Here is a 24,600-nt window from a genome sequence, read left to right on the forward strand (position 1 = left end):
TGAATAAAGTATGTTTATTTATATTTCACTGTTTAACAATTGGATTTCCCCTTGGACACATTATACTTGGTATATCGTAATATTTGTGTAATTTCTACTGTTGATTGTTTTGATTAAATTATTTTTTTTATAATGATTTCTCTTTTGGTTTGTGTATTTATTATATTATTATTATTAATGATATATACATATTTTATTAAAGTGGTCGAAATATTATGTATTTCTATTGTTTTAGAGTTTTTGATAATTTGAAAAAATTTCTTAACAATTTGAATAGTTTTAAGATAGTTCCATTAGAATAAACAACAGAATATAATATTATTTATTTGGAATTTATCTTCTGTTGGTTGGTTTATACATCTCTTTATTTCCACTCTTATTTTCGGGTAACACATAATTCCTTTATAGCAGATCGGGAAAGCGATGATAGGGATTTTTTGTGAACCACGGAATATCTTGAATTCCTCATCGACTTTATGACGTGTTGTGCAAAAGAAATATATTTTTATAAAAAGATACATTCTTTTATACAATCGGTATCTATCTGCTATCTAAATTTAAAAATAACGCCTTTACATTTTGTCCCTTTTACCTATCTTTGCACTCAAAATTTTGTATGTAGCTCTATTTCGACTCAAATGATTTTAATATAGTAATTTAAGGTTAGTTTCAAGTTCCAATGGTTACTTAAATCTATTTTGGATCAATAATTTCTGGCAATTTATAGAAACTATTTTAATTAAAAAATTATACCGTTTTGAATTTCATGTTTTAGTCATTGTTTTATGGTCATAACTAGTAGAGTGAAAAAATGATCGTCTGCTCTTGAACATGAAAAAAATAAAGGTAAACGTTAATTTTTTACAATTGTTTTTGAATTTTAATTTCAAATGCCTCGTAGAATCTTAATTAATCTAATTATCCAAAAGAAAATTTTTATTTATGTGAAAAATAAATGAATAATTCCCCCTTAGCCGAAAAATTCCACATAAGTATGGAAACGATCAAAGATAATTTTAATATATTAAGTAATCCCATAAATTCTATTCGCATTGGCCAAAGGATGTTCAAAGGTGGCCATATACGATGATAAACGTAGTGCAGCGAATAATCTCAAAAAATCACCTATTAAATCATGTATATTTGACTCTAAAGTTGAGAGAAATGACAAAAAGGATTATCTATTTCGACAGAATGATTCATTTTTTAGATTATAAATTTTATAAAGTAATTATAATTTTTATACATTAACTGTGTATACTTTTTATTTTAATGATAGGATAAGAATTGTAGCATAATAGATAAATTCCCAACATGGTTAGGGGGTTGTATCAATGCAAATAGTGCAAGTAATTTTACTTTCGTTGAAAGGACATTAAATTTCAAAATATGTCAAGACACAAATCACCAAAGGTATAATTAATGATGATAATTTGACACTACCTTCAAAAGATACAATTTTTTTTTAAAAAAAACCATATATAAATATTCTAGAGTGACCAACATCTAGTCCTGATTAAAAATGCCTAAAAAGAATTGAGGCACATCAGACTAAAGACAGTCATCGAACTAAATGGTAAAATTAAAGTATTTTGGAAAATGAAGTAACTTTGCACTGCAGGCAAGGCTTCGACTTGGCATTAAGCTAAAGGAGACGTTTCTAAATTTTGACCAATATTAGCATGTTATATAATCATTTTTATAACACCCAGCGTTATTTTTGAAAGATAATAATTTTGTTTATGCAATACTCCTGTTATATTAAACTTTTTTAAGAAAAAATTTATTGTTTATATGCGCAATGACGTATATTTGAGATTATAATTATTATAATTTTATATTTTATTGCACCCCAAAAGTAAAACCGGCGTTACTTTTAAATTAGGAAGTAGATTCTTTTCTTTAAAGACCTGCCCAATTCTGTTCAAAAATATTTAAACTAACAGTTCTCAGCGAAAAGGGGGTAGCAAAATTACAACTCAACGAGATTAGATTTAAAAAAATTTGATGAAGTGGTATTATATCTGAATGGAATATATTGAAATTTTTATTTGCAATTATAAGATTATTTCATGGCTTTTTCATTTTATAAGGTACATTTAATATCTTAAAAAAATCTTTATCTAATTCTCACATTTTATGACAAAAAAAGCCTTTGTTGATATGCCAGCAATAGCAAAAAAGATTCAAATTGGCGAAAGAACATCAATTCTGGAATCAATTTAAATAAATGTGGAAGATAATTTTCACCGATGAAAGCAGATATGAGTTTGATTACTCGAAGTGTTATTTATTTGTATGACAGGAAAAGTTTTAAGTAGCATGCCTTATCGAAGGAATTATATCAAATTATTTATCGAGAAAGCTAATTGAATTTACGGTTTCCGAAAAGGGATTTTTTTTCTACAGTCATGTCATACATCAAAATCGACCAAAATTTTACCTAACAACTGTTTGGCTCTACTGAAATGGCCTGCGTCGAACCGATTAGCAAATATAGATCTAAAATAAAATGGATTTAATAAATACGGTAAGAAATTTACTAAAATAAAGGTGCAGAACCAAACTTGGCCTAAAAGAGTCCAGTCCCTCATTAGTTTTAGAGGCAACTTAACCTCGTATTAGAGCGGGAATGGCGATCATCTTGTCTCGAACGTTAACGGTGTTCATTTTGATTTAAATATTATTTTTTCCAATATATATCCCATATGATTTTTGGTCAATATTAATTAAAAGACTAAAATTAATTACCATATTTTTAATTTTTGGAAGGCAATTAATAATTCCTCTATCTGCTGATAATGAATATTAAATAAATGAAATTTTTTTAACCCAGGACCCGTGACTTTACGTTCCTGCTTCGTTCCCATTCTGTGCAGCAGTGGGTGTTAATTTTGAGTGTCGAAAAATATACTAAATAGCTTAACTTTTTCAAGCATCAACTTCTTGAATCCTAGATACGACACTGTATACATCAGAGATCTGCAGGCCCGGCCAAGTTTTTTTAAATTTACCCGGGCCGAACCTGAATTTTTTTAAAAAAAGATATCCGGGCCGGGACATATATTTTAAAACCCAATATTTGAAATCGCCATTATGAGCTGTAAAAATCAAAAATAAATAAAATATATTATCCGGGCCGGGTTGAGCCAAAAAATTTTTTAAAAAAAAATCTGGGCCGGGCCGTACAAATGGTAACTCTGCAGGTCTCTGGTATACATCTACTTTAAAATATGTAAATTATTCGGAATTAATAACACTAGTAAGCAGATATTATAATTTATAATGTGTAAACGTTCTAAATAGCTAAATTTTTGGATATGATATTTTACAACACGCGATTTTTATCTTGATATCATTTAAAATGCTATAACGTTTTGGTAAATAATTTCTAAAACATCAATTTTAATTTTTCGTTGCCTCAAGAATTTTGCTCAGATAGAAAATATAGTCTTACAGGATGTGAATTCTGGAAGAAAACACTTGAATTTGGAAGTATTAAAAAAATAAAAAGTTTTTGATTTAAAGAAAATCAAGAATTTAAGAAGTTATATAAGGGATTAAGAAATCTTTTGCAAAAAATCAATTTAAAACACATGTCATCTGAACTGAGTAAGTTATTTTTATTTAATTTTTTTTTTTTAAATTGGTAAAACGTATTAATGCGAAGATTTAAAGCCATTATACTATTCGCCATATTAATCTTTTTAATAAGGCTTAAAATCTAGGAAACTCAACCAATTAGCTCTTTTAATAATTTTTATTCAAAAACAGATCTTATTATTGTATGCATATGCCAAACATCTTTATTGCATTGCGTGTAAATGCCTCATTTTTCCACATTACGAAATTTTTATCTTAAACCATTATGCACATTAAAACCTATTTTCTTTTTTATCTTCACTCATTTTCAAACCTAATAAATAATTAAACACCATTATTTAAAAAAAATTATATTCATCCAAAAATTTTTTTTAAGAAAATTAGTCTTGTCTTTTATACTTTTTTTTTCTTCCAAAACATATAAAATAATAATGGCAGTTAATCATTTTTCTCTTTGTATATCTTTCTAAGAGTACCATGAACGACATCAACTGCCCATTATAACTGCTCCAGAAGATGGCGGTAGTCAGTAGAAAGTTGATTTGCGGTTTTATTTTTTGGATCCTAATTCCATGGGCTCTGATCGGAGGTAAATTATTTTTAAAAAAATAAATAAAATTTAGTATTGATAAAATCATTCATAAATTCTTTTTAATATATTATATAATAATGAATGTAAATATGTAAATACGATAAAATCTAACAAGTGACCGACCATTTACGGATGAATGCTAAATGAAAACGGTTTTGTAGAATTGATTTCTAGTTGATTTGAGTAAGAACAAAAAAATGACCAGATCGACATATCGGTCACTAAGGTATGAAATATTTACCTTTGGAAATTTTACTTACTAAATTTTATTCAAATCAAAATCATAAAAATTATTGCGCTTAACATTTAACATACTTATTTAGGCACAGCCAGAATTTTATCAAGAGAGGGGATTTTCTATGTATTATGTTAGTGTTATATTGTTATATGCATTATAGTAATTATTTTAAAAAACTTTCAACTTGTGCTTATTATTTTTTAAATTTTTTATGATAACTATTGATTCTTATTTTGGAGGAGAGGGGAACGGTGATATAGTAAGAATATCATTTTTTATTTTAGTCATATTTACAAAACTTTGAAATTTATCAAGTCCCAAACCCAATATAAATTTTAATAGGGTATTTATTTATAATGAACCAATTTATATGCTCTTTATACGAGTGTTTTATTTTAGGATTAATTTTTATACAAATAAATTTAATTTGAATATCTGATCCCCGGCCCTCAATGTCTTTATTTCCCTTTTTATTTTATTAGCATTTTAAAGAAAATAAAAAGATCTAAAATTAAATTATATTACATAAATTGAGCATTTTAAAGAAAATAAAAGGATCTAAAATTAAATTATATTACATAAATTGTTACATGGCATATTAATAGGTCTAATATTTTATAACGATTCTTAAAGCTTATTGCTCGATCCAAGGTTTTGGATAATTTCAAATCCCTTTCTATAAACTTGACGCCAATATAATTCTTAATTTGACATTTAATTATTGGACACAATATTATAGAAAAGAAACCGAAAAAAGAATAAGCAAGCCTTGAGTTCTACTGATTAGATAACAGTATTAGCGCGAAAGCATTCCTTATCAAATGAACATTGGACGATAAATTAAAAGAATGCCATATATTATCGGGAATGATGCTCCCACTTTTTGACCTGCAATACTACATCAAGTGAACAAATTTTTTCACAGGATGTCAAAAAACTACCATTTGTCCAAATCTAACTAACCCCTATTAAATTAATTTTTTTTATGTTGCAAATTTCTATAAAAATTTGTACGCCGAAGCAGATGCTGTCTCCAAATTTGCAAGTGATGGCAAAATCAGTGAGCCGATAAACGCCGATATTGTTTTTAAACCACTGTCGTCTGTTTTTAAAAAATCAGCGCACAGGCCTTACGCACAATTTTTATTATATATGCCAAATGTGAATAAATAATGCCTAGAAAAAATAATTAAAATATCTAAGCATTAATGTAACATTTATTTATATATTTTTTTGTTAATATTTTCACTTAAATACAAATAGTTATGTTAATATTTTTATACTTTTAAAAATATATTTTAGGATTAAAAAATTAAAAATGTTCAAAATAAGTAGAGAATTATTTTAATGTGTATTTGGAACTTTTTTTACTTTATCTGCTTTTTTGAAATGTCAAAAACATAAATCAAAAATAAACCGATGCCAATACTAATACTGAGTATCAGTATCGAGAACAGGTATCCCTATCTTCCAATACTTTTCATTTTTACCGATACTACCCAACCAAATTATATTAAATTATTTTTTTTCAGATCGTTATTTAATAATTTATCTTTGTGATCTGCAAAATAGGCCCGAAAAATGTTAATAGTTTATTGAAAAAAAATAATCAGCTAGAACTCCAGTTTTCTAAAACTTTTTAATGTGATAGCTTGAAAAACCCAAGGCTTCGCACTATAATAAATATGGAGTCAAATTTCGTTATTATCGGTATCGGCGAAAAAAGTGGTTTTGGTATACCTCTGGGGCCCTGTTTGTTCATTTACTTATTGCAATGATTTCTATTTTCTTATTTAAATTAAAACGTAAGTGGAGCACTTCAATTATTAAGCAGCTAGAGTTAAGATAAGAACTCAAGAATTTAATCGCCAAGAATTACAATATATGTGTTATTGTGATGAAATTAGAGAGTCCTTTGCATAAAAGACATTGAGGGCATTTGACTCCCTTTAATAATAGCAGAAGCGTTAATACATAATATATAGTAATATTTTAAAAAACTTGGTTAGGATGCTTTTTATATGCAACAGATTCATAACCTGACCTTACTCAGAACCTTAAAATAACTTTTTGTGTATACAACGATCAAGTGGAATCGTAAATATATCTATTACAGGCTGAAAGGAATCATAATTATTTTTGAACGACCAAAATAAATTGAAATCTTAGAACCAAAAATATATAAGTATATTAACTAGATACCTTTAACCAATTTAAAAAAAAACATAATATCTGAAGTGCTGGTTTCTAAATAAAAAAATGTTAGGTAGAATTGTTATATTAAAAATAAAAGCATCTAAAATTTTATTCATAATAAGTATAACATAATATTTTATGTACTCACCTTTTTCATATCAAATATACTTTTAGAATATAAAGGTCAAAAAGCCAGGTGGAAAAAAAATAATATACATAAATATGCACAGCTGTCAGCTGATTATATTGATTAAGATTTGTTTTTTATAAAATTATAAAGTTTATTTAACAACCCATATAATGTTTTAAACTTCTATTATAATGGTAGAAAATTTTCAATAACTGATTGAATTTATCATTCCGGTTCTAAATATTTTTTTAAAGAATGGTTCCAGTTCTGGTTTCCAAAATTTTGAAAAGTAGGTTCTGATCCCGGTTCTCCAATTTGATACGGTTTAACATTTTTGTTAGATTACGGAATTAAAAGAGGGTTCCAGATTGTAATTCTAGTTCCTAGATTTGTGCCGGCTCTGGTCCTGGTTCCAAACTCTATCTATAGCATTGCCCAATAAATTTTATCACTTAACTCACTAGATAGTCCTTAGAACATAGATAACTATGATTTAAGATAAATGTTAATCATCTCTGGATGAATAATTTTTATATTTACAATTATCTTAAACCTTCTTTAAAGAATTGTAGACGTGTTGAGTACGCTTTTGCTCCTCCCTAACTATTTATGCAATCATACTTATTGGATTGAATTTTGCCTGGATTAGGGAAAAATGGCGAATTTTTTTATACTTCTTTAATCTTTACTCTAATAAATAGAATAGCCTGTAATTTTAATATTATTGACCAGCTTCTCTAGTGACTGATTTGCGAATGAAAAAAAGCTATTGTAAAAGAAATTATATCGAAATTTATAAACCTTCAACCGATTCTTTTATCGAAAACAAACAGGCCTCAATTTATCCTTTCTTCTGTTCGAAAATTTTGACTGATACGATGATGCTTAATTCACATTATCCATCTTATTTCATTTAAATTCAAGTTTTAAGTTGCATCCATGTACCAGTGTTGTTAAAGTAACGCGCTAAACATAAATAGCAATAGCTGTAGCTCGCTACTAATTTAGAAAATAGCGAAGGTTTTAATTTTATATAATAAATGCCCACAAAATTGTTATAATTTATTTTAATTATTACCAAAATCAATTTATTTAATTTAATTTTGAAATTTATATTATAAATCTGCATTTTTAATCTAGTTTTCAAAATAATTTAAAATGTCGACGATAGAGATTTATATTGAAGAGTATCGATCATATCGACAAATTAATTTCCATGGAAAATAATGATAATATGGAATTTTCTTTTCCTGAATTCGCAAAATATATTAATCCTTATAAAAAAATTAACCCAAGGTATAAATTTCATTGTAAGAGGTTCCGGAAGTTCAAACAAGACTAGTAAATTCAACGCCAAAACATTTAAAATTTCAACATATTTAATATTAATATGCAGTTCAATCCTAAATCTTTGAAATAAAATATGAATCAAAGCTGCATTTATAATAGTCTTTGAGCTAGATTATTTATGTCAAAGTTGATTTTCTTGTCCAGTCCAAACATGGTATGTTTCAACTGAACTGGCGATATATACAAGAATTATATTATAAATTAAAAATTACAATAAATAATTTAGTATTAACATTTCATTTTATCAACTTATCTATTTGATAATATTTTATAAATTATTATCTGTGTTAAACATGTTTAAAATTAACTTTATCTATATATTTCTAATTTTTATCAAAACATGCTAAAAACACTTATTTCAATGTTTTCACATTTTAACCAATTTTGAAAGAAATTGGACAATAGATAAAAGTTAAAGGATGGTAGCCTGGCCAGTTGACAAACATATCCATACATTTATATCTTACATAATTTTTATTCTAACCATTACTATTATAATTTTAGACTGATCGCCAGGAAATAAATAATAATATACATTGAAGATCCTAGAAATATTTTCTTAAATCTAAAAATACTCAAATGAATATTTTTGATGATTTTTCTTATATAAATAATATTATATTAAATTTAATACTGCATTGCGTGCTAGTGTTGAACCATTATTTAGTCATAGCTTATAATTTCTGATCGTCGCTTTTGAGGATAATAATATATAAAATTAGTGATCTGCATTGGGCCTAATTTTTCAAGCTTGGCCCGGTCCAAATTTTTTATAAAAAAATTTGTCCTTCCCGATTCGATTTGAACTAAAAAATTTATTTGTCCTGAAAAGTCCGACCCGAAATAAAAATTATTTGTCCGCCCGATCGGCCCGAATTTATAAATATAGAAATATTCAATTTTATTTTTGATTGTAAAACAAATATTCTACAAATAAAAAATATTAACGCCTTGTTTATTGCAAGAATTTTAAAATATATCAATTTATTTGACAAAATATAATGATATCATATTTAAAAATTAAAACTCGACCCGATTTACCCAGCCCGAAATTAATTTTTAAAAATAGATCCGGCCCGGATACGCAGGGCCGTGATTTGCAGTGAGATATAAATAAAAAATAAAATTATATATATATATATATTTGAAATTTTAGCGATATAATTTATTTATGTAAATAGGAAAACACTAGTGGTAGCTATATCACGCTACTTTTTTGTAAAATAGCGGTAGCGATAACGCGTTACTTTTAAAGTAACTTTTAACAACACTGCCATGTGCACATTAAAAAAAATCAAATATATCTCTTTCTAATGGCATTCATAGTTAATGATATAATCACCAATTCTAAGATATTTGAATTTATATCGGTTTCCCCACTTTTCATATGTAAAATGCTATCTGTTTATATTAAAGTTTGAAAAGCCAAGTATAAACAAACCACAGGTTATTCTTTTAAAATTAATAATTGCTTACTTTCTTCTTTTTTACCTTGATTAGAAAAATGCAATAATAATTGTTTACAGCTTTCTTGCCCACAGAAAAAATATGACAATCAAGGTTAAGTTGATGTTAAACTTTTTTTTCTAGAGTTTATAATATCATTTCTGATTTTAATTCAATTAGATTTTAATAAGGATTTTAACATTTTTTTATATTTTTTGATAAATTGATATATGCTATCCAAAATAAACTAATAAAAGTGAATTAAATTTTAGTTTATTTATTTTGGCATGTACTCATTGATGCAAAATGGCTTTAATTGAGCCTATTTTTAAAAACGGCTTACCGTATTTTATCCGTGAAAATATTACGCATGCCTGAAAATTTTCCGGTGGCACAAAGGTTGGACATCTATTAGCTAAATCTCGAAGCTTATGCAATATTTTTTCTTGCTAAAATAATAAGTTAGCCGTTTTTAAAAATGGGCTCAAATGGCGCCATTTTGCATCACTACACTCATATATTTTGGAACTTCATATCTCTAACTTAATCGGCGCGGGTAGATGTCAAGCCCACATAGTTGGACAATTTATGCAGAAAGTTTTTACATCCTTGGCAAGCTAAAATGTTTAATTTATATTTATTTGTATTTCTTTCATTTTATTACGGACCGCACCGGACAACTTGTAGAAAATATTTTACGGACTGGGCTAAAAAAAAACCTTTTTGAAATTTTCCACGGTTCGGGCCAAACAGCTGCAACCTTTACTTTAACTAATTTTTGCCAAAGTTTGCCATGGCGACACCATTGTTTTTAGAAATTCTGCTGCCCAATTTTAAAAAAAATTATGATTCCCTTGATAGTGAGGAAAGATTATTTTTATACTTCGTTGGAAATTTTATAATAATTTATGCATTTGTTATTTTTGCTGATTATACTATTAGATCTCATTGTCAAACCAAAATGCTTGACTCAAGGGTTGCCTTAAAAAATATATAAAATGTCTCATAAAATCTAGGGTCTTAATATGGTTAGAACGAAATGCTATTATACTTAAAACTCATTAAAATCGATTGCGTTTTTATAAGCGGCTTAAGATACTTGTATATCAACTTCAAACTGTTACCATTATTTTACTTATTAAGAATTTATAATAATAAAAATTTACCATGAATTCCCAATGCCATATTTGTCCTGCCATTTAAAAAAAGGAAAGCCCTTTAGAATTTTCGAAGCACAGAATTATTAGAAGAATTATAAGGCAGTTTTTAAAAAAATTAAATACTATATAAAATAAACGTACTCTTTTTTTTAAAAACTTTATTATTTTTTTATCGATATAAATAAAAATATAATAATGAAGCTACAGGGTCTCATTAAGAATCAATAACTATTTTTTTTGATTATGAAATGAATTATAGGGAAATAATAAATCGATAAAAAAAAAGTTAAAATTTGGTTTTAATTTTAATGGCATATATTCGAAAATAGAAAATATTTTTTGGCAAATTCCAGGGCTAGAGCCATCCATTTTCCCGACACGATTTTTTATTTATTTATTAGTCCCGCCCTTATTTTATCATGTTTCATTTTGGACTGATTTATAGGTCACCAGCTAGTAGCGACGCAATTGCGATATTTATTAAAATTTAAATGCATTCTGATTTAATTTTATTACTAAAGGTTGCTATTGATATATAATATAGAGGAAGGATTGCTGGGGAAAGGCTAAAACGTGTTCATGATAAGAACTACTAGAATAAAAAAAAATTCGGTGAAAATTTAATTTTTAATAGCATTCATTTAAATGAAATTATCTATTTTTAAACATGCACAAACTCCACTTATAATTAATAACGTCTGTTTTTTCGACTGATATAAAATTTTAATTATCTCACAAATATATTCCTTAAATTCCAGGAATGGAATTGATTTTTGCCATTTAGTAAATTTTAAATTCAATACATTCGCGTATCATTTTATTTACGACACACTAAGTTATTATCTAATTAACTCCCGTCACCCCATTTATATATTTTTTTGCTTTTTAAAATACCCATTTTTATCGATTTAAATCATTTATTATCATTATCGACATTTAGGAGATTTAAATGATAAAGTAGCCAAAAGATTTAGAGGTTATTTTACACGAAATCAAAATAAGTATAGTTTTTTCGCTTAATAAAACTCGATTATACTTTTTTGTTCTGGTCTGTTATAATTTGGTTTCTTTAGACATTGCTTGGGAAATTGGCACTTTTATTTCCTATAATTTTTGGGAAGCCTCCCCCTCCCCCACCCTTGGCTTTCAAGAGTTAGTAATGCTTAATTTGGCTGCATTGAATATGAATTCAATTATATTATATATGTATAGTAAAATACAAATATTTATCTATAATATAAAACAAATTGCCAAATTTAGTATATATTTACCATTTAAATTATTTATATATTTTCAAAAAAAGTATATTGATTAAAATATTTGAAATTGTATACCTTTATATATTTTTGCATTTTCAAATTATTTTAAATTTATAAGAGTACAACAGTTAAAAATAAATTTATTTCTAAACTATTATATTTGTTTCAAATCGTTTTATTACAAATTAAAAAAAATATTGAAAAAAAATGGATTGGAATATTTGCTAATATTGATAATTTCAAGAAAGAAATTATTGATAAAAATAAAACTATAAATAAATCAATATTGTTTTTTGGGGGGAAAAAAATTATTATCTGTATATTTTATTTTTTTAAATATATAAAAATGCACCCACAAAAATGATTAAATTTTAAATATAAAAATAAACATTATTTAAAATGCATGCTTGAGAATAATTCCATTTATACCAAACTGTTTGTGGTGATCATTAATCAACACAATGAGGAATTATATTATTCTTTTAAAATAAATTAGCAATAAAAAAAATATAACACCTTCAACACATTATTCTGAATGAATAATCGTCGCTAACAATGACACATTTTGATATCCCACTTGTTTTCTCAAACAGTCTAAAAAAATATAATTAATTATGGACCAAGAAATGAAAGATCTCAAAATTCCTTCTAACCGTGTAGAAGATATTCAATCTAATAATGGCGTGTCAGGCGAAGCAAAATTTATTCAGGACAATAAAACAAATAATATGAACACACCTTATCTTTCTAGCGCTTCTTCCACCACCAGTCCCCAACTAAATCCTTTGTCCTTATCAACCGAATACCTCATAAAAACTCCTAATAAATCTAAGCTTAAACACCGGTTCAAAAGTCTTGCTCCTGTTAGCTTGCAGTCAAAGTTCGCCGATTCGGATGCGGAGGAAGACACGATATACAAAAAGAGGCTTAACAATTCTTCGGTCAATGCAAAACGGAAATCCCTGCTATCGCGTATATTTCAACCAACTCTATCCCCTGACGATAAACTGGAGTCGGGCTCCAAAGAAAATGGGAAATTACCCACTGCAAGCAAAACGTACAACACATTTGTATTAAACGATCACAACATGTTAAATCATCAGGAAATACGGGAAAATGATCTATTAGATAACGATAGCCCACACGCCATCGCTGACCCAGTATTGAGGCAGAGGACCAAAAGAAGGGTAACCATTCCTGCCCACTTCGATCACTCATCTTTTATGAATTCTGACACTGCAGCTTTCTCTAGAAAGCGTGATCGGTTTTTGAGCAGACCCTCTATATTCACCACACAAATGCGATATTTTCATTACGTTTGTTCGGGCCTGTACGAGCTTTTAATTCTCGATTTTTCACTTTTTATCCTGATAGGTAAAAAGGGATGAATCATTTCTTTTTAATTTTAAAATTTGTTTTAATTTTTAAATCATATTTTATTATAGGACACGGATTTAAATATAATAGTGCGACCTAATTGAGCATTTTTTAAAAAAGCAAACCAGTTTGCGCTTTTATTAATGTTTATAAATTATGATCAATTTGCCTATTTGAAATGCATTCTTTGCGTTTTGCATAACCACGCAAACTCTCCATTAAGTCGCTTTATAAACCTTAAATATACTATTTGTATACTCATTTACCTGTTATATTATCTTATTTGATTATTTAAAATCAATACCTTTTTTTAAATAAACACGTTATTACTATAAATATGTTTAAATTTAAACACTCGAGGAGGTATAAAAAATTGTGATTTGGTATAAGGTGAGGTAAAATTAGCTTCATTTTAAAATTGTATAACTCATTCGAATTTTTATATTGCTTTGAAATTTTTACAACTTATTAAAATCATTGTAGTGTTAAGATTAAAGCAAAAGTGCTAGTGCCATAAACATTCTATCTAACTTTTATGAAATAGTATATTTTATACTAATAAAAAATTAGATATTTATTATAGGGTTGACATGATTTATTTTATTAAATTGCTATTTTTTTGATTTAGATCAAATTTTTATAGTAAACTTAAATTAAATTAGCTATCGTGAATTGACAGAAAAATATTTTATCATAATGTTAACAATATTTAATATTTCCCCATCTATGATAAACATTTTGATTATATAATTAAAATAATACTATTTGTTAACTGTTAGATTATTTTAATTAAATTAATATTTATAAACTGCAGCTGAATTAATCTTAGAATCGACAAATATAAAGTAGACATTTAAACATTTAATTTGAACAATATTAATTATTTTTATAGATAATTTATGCCCACTAAAATGTTTTTATTTAAAAAAAAACAACTAATGATTAAAATACAAACAAAAGAGTGAATTTATAATCATGATTTTTATTCAAAGAAAAATCATATATACTTAAATTACAATTTTAATTAATTTGATATCATGCCAACCCTATTTATAATTGGCATTACCAACAACATGCCTTTTTTAAAAACGGTTGTAGATTAATGCAATAAAAAATTTTAATATGATGATTAATAGTATACAATACTAAATGTTAATTTTTATACCTATTAAATTTATTTATGCAAAATTATGTCCTGCTCTAATTTTGATCATATGTTTATTTAGGGAAGGGATGGAAAAGCAAGGGGTTATTATTTGCAATTTTTCTGAAAAAAACAAATAAAATAATTTAGATTAAACTTTTTAAGTTATCTAAAATGACATGCCCTTCTCTTTCTATATGCAATTTTTATTTATTTATAAATGATTTCTTAACTCCCTCTCCCCCACTCACCCTCCTAGAAATCCTAGATAAACTAAAATATTTTTTTTGATAGATATATTATGATTTCCTTAAAATGTTATCGTAGCCTTTTTGATAACCCAATGCAATATTATCAGAGAATTTATTTATGCCATTACTATTATTTCAAAGGTGTTAGCATTAAAATTTAATATATTTTTCTATTTAAAAAAAAAACGATTTTTATGATGCTTTCTATATTAGTTAGTATCTTCATGGGGTTGGCACGGGACCCGTAACAAAATCATTTGATAAGAATTACATAATTTAAGTTACAAACTTCATTTATTTTGAATGAAATTTTGAAAATAACTGAATCTAGTAACGAAAGACATTTATTTGAGTATTTTGCTCACTCCCGATTGTTTTAAATTTTGTGCTTAAAATATTTTTTAAGAGTATACATTACTAAAGTTTATGTGTAATAAAGAGGTTCCGATACCATCGATGCTAATTTTTTTATATAAAAATTAACGAATAGAAAAAGATAAATATAAATTCTTCCCAGTTTCCATTTTCACAAAGATATTCTTTGATTTTTAATTTAAGCCATAAAAATGGCTTTCATTATTAATGCGTCGTAATTTATTTTAATATAATATTAATCATTCCTCATAATAAAATTAATTCCGCAACAAAATTTTAAAAGTAAAAATAAATAGGAAAAAATAATTTTTTTCTTAACTGTTTAGAAATATGTACTTTCTTATCAATTTGTGGCTGATTGTAGGCCAATTTTTTTTAATTTATGAGGGTTAATTATTATAGGGTATCGGTGGATAAAAATGGACAGTATCGCGGTACGGTATATCTCTGATATATTTACTAAATAAATATTTACATTAAAATAGAAAATTTGATACTAAACCAAGCATTATACCATATACATATAATACAAATAACACCATTTGATTTGAATAAATACCATCAGATATCTGCAGGCTAGAAATTCGGGCCACATACACGCCACGGGCATTCCGTAAAATGGGATAATTTTAAAAACCCAACCAAGTTTATAAATTTACGAACTCAGCCTGTCTATTTTTTGTTTTAAAACCCGAACACCACTTTAAAAAAATTAAAAAAAAATTATATCGACTAATCATTTTGTACTAGAGCTGTCAATGTTATTCAAAAAAGTAACGTCGTTATATTTAGCGCTACTCTGTAAAAATAGTAACGCCATTACCTTACTTTTAAAAAAATATAATGCCATTATCTCACTTTTCAACAAAGGTAACACCATTACTTTTCATCTTTTAAATACCTAACCATTACTAAGAAAAAATATTATATAACCCGTTCAGTAGGTGAAAAAAATGAATGAAGATAGTTTTAATGTTTGGAAATTTTTTAAGGCTTTCCATTAAACAATAATATAAAAAATAATTAAAATATAAAGTAATATGTTACTTTAATTAGGCAAAGTTAGGCCCGGTCCGTACCCGGGGTCCGGCCATTTTATTTAAAATAATCGGGTTCGGGCCGGGTCGGGTCGGACCTTGGAAATTTTTTTTAAATATATCTAAATTTATCAATTTTATATTGATATTTTTTATGTAAAATAAAAATATTTGATTTTATTTATTGAAACTAAACGACATATAACATATGTCTTTTATTTTGAGTAATTATGAAAATTAATTTCTCTATTTAAATAAATTCGGGCCGAATCGGGCCGGTAAATTTTTTTAAAAAAAAATTCGAGTTCGGGCCGGGCCGGCAAAACTTTTTTAAAAAAATTTTGGGCCGGGCTGGGCTTGAAAAATTAGGCCCGATGCAGATCACTAACTTTAATAACCGTTATATTTTCGAATTCCTCTCTGTAACAATTTACATTTCAACCGAAATAATTTAAAATAATAAATTTTTAAAAACCCTGTCTGGTTCAAAATTTTTAAAATCCGGGCCTTGTTTAAAATAATAAACCGGAGTCAGCAAAAATATTTTTAAAAAAATCCGGCCGCGTTTGAAAATGAAACGGAATTTAAATTAATAACCTTGCTTACAAGTTTGACCTCTGCAGATCAGTAATGCAAATTGAAGAGAAATTATTACAATTTAAAGGAAATGACCAGATCAAAAATATTTTATTTACATTTATCCATTAAGGTGCAATTATAAGAATCAATGTACTCTCTTTAGTCTATTTGATATGTTTGCTTATTGCTCCGCTTCTTCCAACCCCTACATCAAAGTCAATGTTGGGTAAAATTTTTATAATTTTTTTTCATATTAAATATATACCACCTGCCAAAATATTGCTATGCACTCTCATTAATTCGTTATTATATTAATTAATTCATTTCAAGCAATATTTAAAAAAAGGTCCAATTCGATCCCAGAAAAATATTTTTTGTCCGACCGATCTGATCCAAGACTTTTTTTAAAAATCCAAGTCCGATCCAATCTGAAATATCTTATAAAATCATTAGGAAAATAAAATAATTATTTTGTCAAATTCGTAGTCAGGTATCTGTGCAAGGCTCTACAATATTTATAAGATAAATTAAATGTTGAATAAAAATTCATTTTTTTAAGACAATTATGGTCATTATTGATTTTGATTAAAAGTTTAAGGGTAGGAAAGACTGTGACATAACGAACCGGATTTTGTATGGACCCTTATAGAGGCTGTGAATATTAAAGAAAATGTGTCTAAAATCTCAAGTAGCTGAGTAAATTTCTATTTTTTCAAGCTGAAAAAGGATAGATTGACAGTGGCATTAATAGGAGAGGACTGCTATTGGGGGCAAACCCCTTCAAATTTTTAGAAAATACAAAACTTAATTTTAAGATTTTTAGCATTACCCAATAAACAATTTAATTGCGTAAAAATTTAAAAAATAATTTTGTGAGCCGAGTTTGAAAACATATTATTTAACATACGAAAACAAGTTTTAATTTGTAAAAATTTTAAATTAATATTATTTTTAGATTATATACAAAAATGATCAAATAAATAATATAAATTGTAAGCAGGTCCTATTGCAATTGCAAAGCAAAATCCTCTGAGTAATTCCTATTCTAAACGTAATTTATCATATTTTTTCAATTGATATATAATAGAATCCTTTATTATATCGGATATATCTAGTTATAACTAAAAAAGTGATTATTGTAAAATGTTTTTATGTTAAAAAAAGAGATTATACATCTTATTTTAATGACATATCAGCCACTTGTCAATGCTCATTATTTATCACCAAAATCACAAGATTTAATGATAGCCACATTTGGGAATGTAATTTTGAAATTTTACCTCACAAATTAACCAATCTGATATCAGTTTATATCAGCAAATTTGTATTTTCATCCGATATACTAAAAAGAACAGTCCAGTTAAAACTTTGACCTATGCGAAATCACTAACTAATTGTAATACTCTTAAAATTTTGTAACAAAATTCAATTGAAGGAATGCCAATGCGATAAACTAAATTTGGTAAGTAAATTAGGCCACTTTTTTAATGTTCAAAATATACACAGTTGTTTTCAAAATCTGTTATTCACCACGACTGAAAATTAATATATAGATGCCTTAAGTTCTACAAGATGGGGTTTTCACCTGAGAACAATGGAGCCCGTAAATAATACATTTCTGGTAATAATATCCTATTTAGAAAATTTGTATAGGGCTAAAGGAATATTATATACATATTATTACAATTTGAAATTATTTTTAAAAAGATTTTGTGTTTTAACAGCATCTACAAAAATTAGATGGCGATATTTCATTGATATTATTTGTTGTTGAAGCTTTGATTTTATCACTATCAAAATTAATTTGATTATTCTTTTTCTTTACTTTTTGGTGAAACGAAATATTTTACTTTAAAAAAAATGATATTAAATATCCTTTTTAAGTGGATGATATTGTTTGTTCTCCTTCATTTGAACAAATCTTTTACAAATTTCTTATTTTTAATGAGAAATGAATTACAAAAAAAATATGTAATAAATTAAAAGCGGTTATTGTATTTTATCATCTATTGTTTTTTAGGTTCTATTATAATTACACCTTTTATCATACATTACAATTTAAACATATTTGTTTACAAATATAAAGTTGACCATATACCGTTTAATTTCTGTACATGCACAAGATCGCAATAAAACATATAGAAACATGTATGTCAGCGATTGGCCAGGAAGTGAATAGGCTATGATTATTTAATTATTTTTATTAATAATATTTGTATCAATTCTATTCATGAATATGCTCCTATGCCTTGTAGATGCAATGAGCTTATTTTAACTGCAAAAATAAAATAGAAACTGTTCCGAATTTAGCATTTTTTCAGTCTATATTTTTATATTTGAATATTGCAGTTTAACTTTTAGATCCATATATGTTTAGGCTGCTTTCAAAAAATTAAAAATTTAATTCGAAAACTTTAAAATATAAAAGATGCCAATAGAAAATAAAATATGGTATTTTTTGAAATCTTTTGAACTATAGCATTAGGTCTCCTTAAAGCTTAAAGATTTGAAACAAGTTTTGGATGCAATCTTCAAATAATTTATTATAAAAAGATTACGAGCAAAATATGAGAAAAAATTTATATATCGTAATATAAAAAAAATTTGAGCAAAAATTAGTAGTCTAGTGATCCCTCTGTAGGTTAGACATGATAACAAGGTACATAAGAGAAGACCACAAATAAGAATATATAAAGAATATTAGATATTAATAATAAAATATCCTTTTATTAATGATAAAAAAACACTTAAAAATCGTAATTTTTTTTAATATTGTATAAAAAGTTATATTTTATTGATATAAATGGCACTACATGTTTCAGTCTTATGAGCAGGGTTGCCAGGTCAAAATTTTCAAATTGTGGGAGAAATTCGGTATTTTGTGGGAGTAATATAAAAATTGTGGGAGAAATATGAAAATTGATTAAAAAAAAAATTTTTGCGGGCCGGCCGGGATTTAGAATTGACTTAGTTATCCGCTTATTATTTTTTATAAATATAAAATCAAATCTATTTTCCAAAATAAAATAGGTAATTATTTTTCAAAATAAAATAGGCTAATTATTTTTCAAAATAAAATAGCCAACTATTTTTCAAAATAAAATAGCCAACTATTTTTCAAAATAAAATAGCCAACAATTTTTCAAAATAAAATAGCCAACTATTTTTCAATATAAAATAGCCAACTATTTTTCAAAATGAAATATCCAACTCTTTTTCAAAATAAAATAGGTAACTATTTTCCAAAATATAATACGCAACTATTTTTCAAAATAGGTAATTATCGTACGACACAAAATTTCTTAAATACTATCTTTATTATTAAAATAACATATTGATTTATTATAATATATTAATTTTGTTAAAAATAATAACCAACGATCTTTTTTAAATACAAAAGAATGTAAACAAAGATATAATTTTATAAAAAATTGTAATTTTACAATGTAAAAAATATATTTTATGCTAATGTATAAATAATATTTTATAAAAAAACAAACAATTTTAAATTTACAATGTAAAAAATAATTATAATCAGTGCGGGGAAGTTGTTCTACAGTATTTAGTTAATACAATGGGGGAATGGAATATGATATTTTGAGGCATCAAAAATCTTCAAAGCATAAATCAGTACATGGCAGTATATCAACATCTATTGCAAAACAAAAATATTCTTCAAAAATAAGAAATAATACAGATGCAACTACAGTTGCGGAACTGGTAAATACCTATCATTCGGTACAACATTCAGAGAGCTAACATCACAATGTTGGTAGAATATTTCCCCATAATATTTAACGAATAATATAAATGAAAAGTATACTTTGTAGAACACAAATGAGCAAGGCTATCATCATTGTTTTAGGATATAAATCCAGAAGGTCAATTCTTGACGATTTGAAAGATGTGAAAACATATGCAATTCTAATAGATGCATCAAATAAGGAGATATCAAAACATTTCCCTTGATCCTCCCCTATTTCAACAAAATTAATGTCATTTCAATAAAACTATTAAAAAAATTTTCTCCAGATATGAAATATCCAAAGACATAGCTAACCATACATAATGGTAAATATGGCAGATTTGGCATTACCAATGAATTGCATGGCAGCTTTCTCATCTGATAATTCCTCAGGTGAATTTGGCAAAAACCAGAGTGTATTTATAGAATTGAGTCAGCATAATGTTGGTTGACAGGTTCCTCCTAATACGCGCCATCGTAGAATTTTAAAATTTTACAAACCTTTAAAAAATAAATAGATTATAAAAGCTGTCCTAATATTTTGAAAATAATTTTCAAAAATAAATGGCAGAAGTATATTTAGGAATTTTACATATAGGAAATCTACTATATGCTGTTAATATGCAGTTGCAATCAGAAGAATATAATTTAATAAAGGTTCACTAAATTATGCTGCAGAAATACCAAAGTAAGAATATTATTACTATTATCGGATAATTATTAATAAGATTTAATATGATGTCATGTTTGAGGAGATTGTAATGCTACTTTATTTTTATGATTTGCCAAAATATTCAAAATATTAATTTTACAATGTAAAAAATAAATTTATTTGATTTTCTGCAAATGTATAAATAAGATTTTATAAAATATAGAAAGTCAAATAGTTATAGTTAATTATATTTTATTTGAGATTTAAATGATGGAACTAAACGTTTACCGTCGTTATTAAAATATTTATAAAATTCCTGGCATGACATTTTATAATTTTGTTTAACCATTAACTCGGCCTCTAATGTTGTTAAAGCAATTCGATTTCTCTCCTTTCTCCAGGCAGTCCTCATCAGGCTAAAAATGCGCTCCGATGAGACATTAGAATTAGGTAAGGAGAAAACATACTCGCAAATTTTTTCCAAGCATGGGGATTTATCGTTATTACGAAAAAATTCCACCCATTTCTCCTCTGCTTTTAGACCATCTAACTTTAAGTATTCTGGCGAATCATAAAAAATGGAAAAAATTACAATCTCTTCAAACAAGGCTTCAATGTCTATCGGTAATTTTAATATATTTATTAAATTACATAAACCATCAAATGATGGTTTTTGTTCCAAGGTCATAATATTTAAACATTTGTAAATAGAGTTATTAAAATCAAATTTTGATTGTAAATATTCTAAAATTGTCTTAATAAAAATATCTGCTTTATTTAAAAATGTATTAATTAGAGTATTATTTGAACATTTTAATATAATATTTTTAGCAATAGCGCCATAAAATTTATTATCTATTTTTAACCGTAGAGATGAATAGAGCTGTAGCATGATTTTGTGAATCTTTATCAATAAAGAATCTTCTGATTGCAGCAGAATATTAACTACATGAAGTAGATTTCCTACATGTGAAACTAATCCTAAATATGCTTCTGACATTTCATCCTCGAAAAAATTTTTCAAAATTTTAGGACAGCTTTTAAAATCTTTATTTAAGAAGTATTTCTTTAAGGGTTCGTAAAATTTTAAAATTCTCTCGATGGCAGGTATTAATGATAACCACCTGATAGGTACATATCGCAACAACTCACACCATTCCAAATCAGACCACTCCACCAATTCTTTTAATTCAGTGACTCTTTTAGTTGATGAACTAAATTCGTTAAAACATTTCATCACAATTACTTCGATATCTACAGATAGTACATTCATTGCCTTCTTGCAAGAATTATGCAGTATATGGCATATACAGCCAATTGGTATTAATTCATTATTGTGCTGCCTCAATTCGGTAAATACACTTTGATTTTTGCCAAAATTAACAGAGGCATTATCAGCGCAGAAAGCTGACATGCAACTCATTGATAACCCTAAATCAGCTATATTTACCATTATGTCGTTAGCTATATCGTTAGATTTTTCACTATCGGATGAAAAAAATTTCAATAGTTTTATAGAAAAATGTCGAGTGGAGCACTGCAATTCTAGATAACGTTATAAAATATATTAAGTAATTTAAAATATATTTATAATAATTATACATACTGTTCTAACTTCTATTCTTTCTAACACAAAAATTTTGAACATGTCGAGTGGAGAATTGGAGAATTTTATAAAAAATATATTTTAGAGCGGAAAAATAAAATAAAAGAACTAGACATATTTTTCGAATAAATATTTAAAATTTATTTTAAAAATATAAAAATAATCAAATACTGTCTCTCAAAATTATTATTTATATATAAAAAACATTAAAATGCTAAAAAAAAAATTGTGGGAGAAATTACAATATTGTGGGAGATTTCTAATTGTGGGAGTGAGATGTATGTGGGCAAACTAAAAAATTGTGGGAGACTCCCACTGATGGGGGGAGACATGGCAACCCTGCTTATGAGCCCTCATCAACGACTAAAGGATGATAAAAAATTTTAATCGTTAATTTGTGATATAAAACCAGCACATTCTAATACAATTTAGGCTTTGATTGATTTATTATTTACTCTACTTAAACTAATTATTAAAAATTTAGGTTACTAAAATGCATTGTTATTTTAGCGTATAAAAATATATTTTTTAATAAAATTATGAGTTGACGTATGGGAAATTATTTTTATCGATGGTGTATATTATAATTCAATCTGTTTAAATTTGTGACATATACTTAAATAATTTTAAATAAATTACTGGACATATTGTTCCCTTTGACCAAATATTCCCATGTCTCTTCACAAGAGTCTTGCACTGATCTCTCTTCCGCTTCAAATTGGACAACGGTCAGATTAAATTTTTTAGACATGACCTCTTTGAAAAAATTAAGAATAAGTTCGGTACAAGTTTCTTTATACCCATCTCCATATGGTTTTCCCTCTTTTTCTATTCTTATAATTTACAATTCTCTTCGATTTTAAAGTCATTTTCAAAGCTTTAAATGTCTGCTCCCTAGTGATACAACTATAAAATGTTAACGAATTAAATAATTATTTTTATATGTTGATCTTAAATTTTATAGGGCCTACAGGAAGATATTTAAAGTTCATCATAGTATTCAGTGCTTTAGCTTGTTTGGGACATCTGATATTCCACGTATCTCTCCTAGCTATGCCGCCTTACGGACACATGCTATCCAATTGTAAATTAATCTTATATTTTATACTCAATATGAAATAATATATATAAAATTGGTTTTATCTATTATTTAATTTTATTAAATAATTTATAAAATTGCAATCATAATTATATATTTTTTAGATAAAATTAACCTGTCATGCTCGTATCATAAACCATAATCAGCTAATAGCTTTTAAAAATTAAATATATTTTAGAATGGATTAAAAATTATTTGGGATGATAGGAATAAGATTGGCTCTGATAATATTTTTTTCTTTTTTTTATTATTCGAATTATGAGTTGTTTGATAGATGACTAAATTTAGCTCAGGAAAAAACGATTTTAGAAAATTAACTTTAGATGGATTATGTATAATAAGCATATAAATCCTACCCCAGGTCTGAAAATAGTCATTTTATAAAATAAAACTTGATAAATTTATATAATTTTAAAATATACAAGCTTAAATATAAAAAAATTATTTTTTTGAAGAACCTTGATGTTGTAATAGTTAAGAATTCTGGATGCGCATCTGATTGATATACTACTCTAAATATTATTAGAACACCGGACTAAAAAATACTCCAAAGATAACTTCTATTAATATGGATCAATTATATGATTATATATTAAAATAGTAGTATTCGAATCAAAATGAACTCCATTAATCTCCATTCAGATCTAATGCTTGGTTTTATCGTTTTTATTCTTTTAGGCAGAATACGCAACAAGGTTTCACATTTTTCGCTTAAGGAAAATTTTCAACAAATACTTCACTTTATTCATAATTATTACCCC

General features: G+C 26.3%; 1 protein-coding gene across 5 annotated transcripts in view; it reads left to right on the plus strand.

The window, feature by feature from the left end:
• LOC135923942 (piezo-type mechanosensitive ion channel component 2-like) overlaps positions 1-24,600 on the plus strand; it is a 75,745-nt gene that overhangs the window by 4,552 nt on the left and 46,593 nt on the right. For 2 of the 5 annotated variants that reach the window (XM_065458964.1, XM_065458966.1), the window contains exons 1-3: positions 3,987-4,192; positions 16,868-16,963; positions 23,705-23,824. In XM_065458964.1, the coding sequence (XP_065315036.1) occupies positions 4,120-4,192; positions 16,868-16,963; positions 23,705-23,824 (289 nt within the window). In that variant the 5' untranslated portion in view covers positions 3,987-4,119. Of the gene's footprint in view, positions 1-3,986; positions 4,193-16,867; positions 16,964-23,704; positions 23,825-24,600 lie in introns of those variants that run through there. The other 3 variants (XM_065458967.1, XM_065458968.1, XM_065458965.1) reach the window with 2 other exon arrangements.

This window comes from Gordionus sp. m RMFG-2023, chromosome 2 (genome assembly GCF_954871325.1).
Source record: "Gordionus sp. m RMFG-2023 chromosome 2, tfGorSpeb1-WG-v2, whole genome shotgun sequence".
In the NCBI taxonomy this organism is placed as follows: Eukaryota; Metazoa; Nematomorpha; class Gordioida; order Chordodea; family Parachordodidae; genus Gordionus; species Gordionus sp. m RMFG-2023.